This window comes from Notolabrus celidotus, unplaced genomic scaffold (assembly GCF_009762535.1).
Source record: "Notolabrus celidotus isolate fNotCel1 unplaced genomic scaffold, fNotCel1.pri scaffold_549_arrow_ctg1, whole genome shotgun sequence".
NCBI classification, from domain to species: Eukaryota; Metazoa; Chordata; class Actinopteri; order Labriformes; family Labridae; genus Notolabrus; species Notolabrus celidotus.
Window position 1 is genome coordinate 1 of NW_023260349.1, and position 5,000 is coordinate 5,000.

At 51.1% G+C, this 5,000-nt stretch overlaps 1 protein-coding gene across 1 annotated transcript in view; it reads right to left on the reverse strand.

The window, feature by feature from the left end:
* The window catches only part of LOC117809909 (phosphatidylinositol 3,4,5-trisphosphate 3-phosphatase and dual-specificity protein phosphatase PTEN-like), a 12,679-nt gene continuing 7,679 nt past the window's right edge, over positions 1–5,000 (reverse strand). Inside the window, exon 8 of the mRNA XM_034679418.1 lies at positions 1–2,996. Within this exon, the coding sequence (XP_034535309.1) occupies positions 2,811–2,996 (186 nt within the window). The 3' untranslated portion in view covers positions 1–2,810. The remainder of the gene's footprint in view (positions 2,997–5,000) is intronic.

The window sequence follows — 5,000 nt, forward strand, 5'->3', positions numbered from 1 at the left end:
AGCCGGCGTCTGAGCTCTGAGGGGACGAGGAATCAAACCTCCAACACTTCCAGGTAACTGACAGGAAGTGAAACAGTGAAACTCATCCAGCCTCAGATCATTAAAGAGTTTCACTCTGAGCGATCCAGGACCTCTGGATCCAGGTGCTCTGGTTGGGTGGTCTGCTGGAGCAGGTTCAGGGTCCTTCTGTTGAACGAGTCCACGCACTGACATCTGAACGGGTTGGTGACAGGAAGTGAGGCCAGGTGTGACAGCACCTAACAGGACTCCGGACAGGAAGTGTGTTGTTGTTGCTGTAAACACACCCGGCGGGGAGCCTGTGGATGTATCGCCACGACGACGACAGAGCTGCTTGGCGTCAAAGATCCAGACTGGACGAAGACTCGTGGCTGGTAAAGAGCACCACAGATGGACCGGGGACTCAGAGTCCGCCCTGCTCAGATCCGCGAAGAACCCTGCCAGACCAAGTGTTGAAGCACTGGTTCACTGTTAGCTTAGCATTGAGCCACGAGATCTGTACCTCAGGATGTGATCACACAGGATATGATGTCATCAACAGCAGGGGTGAGTCACCTGACAGTTACCTGAGCACCTGGCACCATGTGGTCTACACTAGTCTAGTCTCTGACACAGGAGAAGGTGTTCCCATCCTTCAGTCCATCTAAATCTACTTGATCTCTTTTTTAAACCCAGACAGGAAGTGGTCTTAAATTCAGCATCCAATCAGAAGTCTGGGTGCTCGCTTACTCGTCTTCACTTAAAGGAACAACTCCACAAACGTCAGGACGCCGTGACATCAGGACACAGTGACGTCAAGATGGAATCATACGACAGAGACGGTCTCATCCTGCGGGATCACATCTGGGACAGATCCACAACGACTTCAAATCCTGGAGTCTGAGCAGGACCGACACAGAGCCAGTTTAAGGGAGTAGCACCAGATGTTGGGACGGAAATCAGACATCAAGTTAAACTTTACGAACATCCAATCAGGAGGCAGAGGATTCTCTACACCACCTTTAAGGATGCTCCGATCAATCTGATCAACAAGAACCCTGAACTGGTTCACTGACCGGTCTACGTCCAGCCGGGTCTGTTATAGGGAAGGACACGAGTCCTGTAAGAAGGTCCATCAACAAAAGGACTCTGACGGTCTCTGAGAGAGGAGGAAAGTCCCCGAGCTGAGATGTGGACTGGTTTGTGTTTTAGAATGAAAGGAGCATCCTTCAGGGGTTCCCTGCCTCCGGACCGCCCCCCCGTCAGAGGGACAACAGCTGAAACGTCTCCGGGGAGTCGAAGGGTTAATAGTGTACGGAGTTACAGCTGAAGACACGCGCAGGCTGGATCTCATGGCCCGTAAGACTGACGGGGGTCAGGGACCCTGCTGGAGGACTCAGACTAACGTTGAGCACCTCGTTAGGGGAGGAAACCCCAAATACTCTCCGGTCTAAAGGAGCACCAGAGAGCTGCACGTGGACCAGACGTGGATCCACACCTCCTGTTCTAACCCTTCAGGCAGACATGCTGTTAAAGATCTACCCACGCGGACTCTCAGCGTACGGGACGGTCTGTCAGCTGAAGATATCTGGACCAGGTTTAGAGCTCTCTGGGATGGACCAGTCCTTTATAACCCTACAGCATCCGGGTCCTGCAGACCCATCGCCTGTGGTTGGTGTCAGTGCGAGCGAGTCTACGCAGCAGCGGTCTCAGGAATGATGGACTGTGTTAGCTTGTTGTGTTAGCTTGGTGTGTTAGCTTGTTGTGTTAGCTTGTTTGTGTTAGCTTGTTTGTAGTTAGCTTGTTTGTAGTTAGCTTAATGTTGGAGGACAGGAACACGTGGAGATGATTGAAGGAGAGAATCAGACAGACGCACAGTTTGTGTGTTTGAACAGGATGATTGACAGACTGCAGCAGATTATGAAAGTTCCTCTTCTCCAAAGTCACATTCAAACCGTCGCCTCTCTCTGTGTGCGGGTCCAGACCCAGTCCAGACCAGGAGACCGCTCCGACTCTCAGGACCGTCCCGGTTTGAGGAACCGTAGATTTCTGACGTTTGTTAAATCTGACTTAGTCTCCTTTAGTTTCAGAGACGGATGAATTTAACGGAGAAGAAGAAACTGAAGAGTTAGACCAGCAGGGTTTGATTCAGGGGGATCTCTGCCGGCCTTCAGGACCTCACGGGTCTGACGTGGGGAGTAAACGGTTTGGGATCTGGACTGAAGATGAGCCGTGAGCACACAGAGAGAGGAGTCGCCTCCCGACACACATCTGAAGATTGAAGCAGGAAGAGAAGAGAGGAACGAGGATTGGTCTGCATAAAGGTTCCTAAAGCTGGAAGAAAGGAAGGAAGGAAGGAAAGAAAGAAAGAAAAAGGGAAGGAAGGAAGGACACATGGGGTTCATCCAACAAACATCTGGGTGTAGTCACTAAGAAGTCTACTCGTCTTTCAGTTCGTTTATATTCAAGTTTTGTGTTTTATGTTTAAACCTCCCGTCTGTCCATTCATCTGTCTTATTGTCCATTCGCCGTCCATTGGCCCCGCCCACTCTCCCCCCGCCCTCCTCACCTCTGACCCCATGTCATGTGATTGTCCAGCTGTGCATTGGGCAGAAGGTTGGAGGGGGAGGGGCTTATACTGACCTGAGCTCTTAGAGTCAGAGTCCTGGGACAGGTCTGGTCCGTTGGTTATATTCCCCCGCTAGCTTACAGCGCGCTAGTCTTAGTTTGGGGTTCATGAGCGTGTGTACATACATCCTGTATATCTCCTGTATATATACACATACGTAGAACAAAGAGTGAGCGTGTGTGTGTCAGACTTTCGTGATCTGATTGTGATGGTCCTCTTCGAAAGGCTCGTTCTCCGGGTCCGAGTCCGTCGTGTCGGAGTAGCGGTAGTGATCCGGCTCGTTGTCGCTGACGTCTGGCGTCACCGAGGCGGTGCTGCTGGCGTCGCAGTTCGCTCCCTCCTCCACCGTCTTAGTGAAAAACAGCTTCACCTGAAACACCAGGAGACAACCAGCTTTAGGCTGACAACACCTGAATCACACCTGAACTACACCTGAGCTTCAGGCAGACAACTCCTGAACTACACCTGAGCTTCAGGCAGACAACACCTGAACTACACCTGAGCTTCAGGCAGACAACTCCTGAACTACACCTGAGCTTCAGGCAGACAACACCTGAACTACACCTGAGCTTCAGGCAGACAACACCTGAACTACACCTGAACTTCAGGCAGACAACACCTGAAACACCAGGAGACAACCAGCTTTAGGCTGACAACACCTGAACCACACCTGAACTACACCTGAGCTTCAGGCAGACAACTCCTGAACTACACCTGAGCTTCAGGCAGACAACTCCTGAACTACACCTGAGCTTCAGGCAGACAACACCTGAACTACACCTGAACTACACCTGAGCTTCAGGCAGACAACACCTGAACTACACCTGAGCTTCAGGCAGACAACACCTGAACTACACCTGAGCTTCAGGCAGACAACACCTGAACTACACCTGAACTTCAGGCAGACAACACCTGAACTACACCTGAGCTTCAGGCAGACAACTCCCGAACTACACCTGAGCTTCAGGCAGACAACACCTGAACTACACCTGAGCTTCAGGCAGACAACACCTGAACTACACCTGAGCTTCAGGCAGACAACACCTGAACTACACCTGAGCTTCAGGCAGACAACTCCTGAACTACACCTGAGCTTCAGGCAGACAACACCTGAACTACACCTTAGCTTCAGGCAGACAACACCTGAACTACACCTGAACTTCAGGCAGACGACACCTGAAACACCAGGAGACAACCAGCTTTACAACACGCAGAGCTACAGGCAGACAACACCTGAACTACACCTGAGCTTCGGGCAGACAACACCTGAAACACCAGGAGACAACCAGCTTTAGGCTGACAACACCTGAACCACACCTGAACTACACCTGAGCTTCAGGCAGACAACTCCTGAACTACACCTGAGCTTCAGGCATACAACACCTGAACTACACCTGAGCTTCAGGCAGACAACTCCTGAACTACACCTGAGCTTCAGGCATACAACACCTGAACTACACCTGAGCTTCAGGCAGACAACTCCTGAACTACACCTGAGCTTCAGGCACACAACTCCTGAACTACACCTGAGCTTCAGGCAGACAATACTTTAACCACACTTGAACCACACCTGAGCTTCAGGCAGACAACACCTGAACTACATCTGAACCACACCTGAGCTTCAGGAAGACAACACCTGAACTACACCTGAACCACACCTGAGCTTCAGGCAGACGACACCTGAACTACGCCTGAACCACACCTGAGCTTAAGGAAGACAACACCTGAACTACACCTGAACCACACCTGAGCTTCAGGCAGACGACACCTGAACTACGCCTGAACCACACCTGAGCTTCAGGAAGACAACACCTGAACCACACCTGAGCTTCAGGCAGACAACACCTGAACTACACCTGAGCTTCAGGCAGACAACACCTGAACTACACCTGAGCTTCAGGCAGACAACACCTGAACTACACCTGAGCTTCAGGCGGACAACACCTTAACTACACCTGAACTTCAGGCAGACAACACCTTAACTACACCTGAACTTCAGGCAGACAACACCTGAACTACACCTGAGCTTCAGGCAGACAACACCTTAACTACACCTGAGCTTCAGGCAGACAACACCTGAACTACACCTGAACTTCAGGCAGACAACACCTGAAACACCAGGAGACAACCAGCTTTAGGCTGACAACACCTGAACCACACCTGAACTACACCTGAGCTTCAGGCAGACAACTCCTGAACTACACCTGAGCTTCAGGCATACAACACCTGAACTACACCTGAACTTCAGGCAGACAACACCTTAACTACACCTGAGCTTCAGGCAGACAATACTTGAACTACACTTGAACCACACCTGAGATTCAGGAAGACAACACCTGAACTACATCTGAACTACACCTGAGCTTCAGGAAGA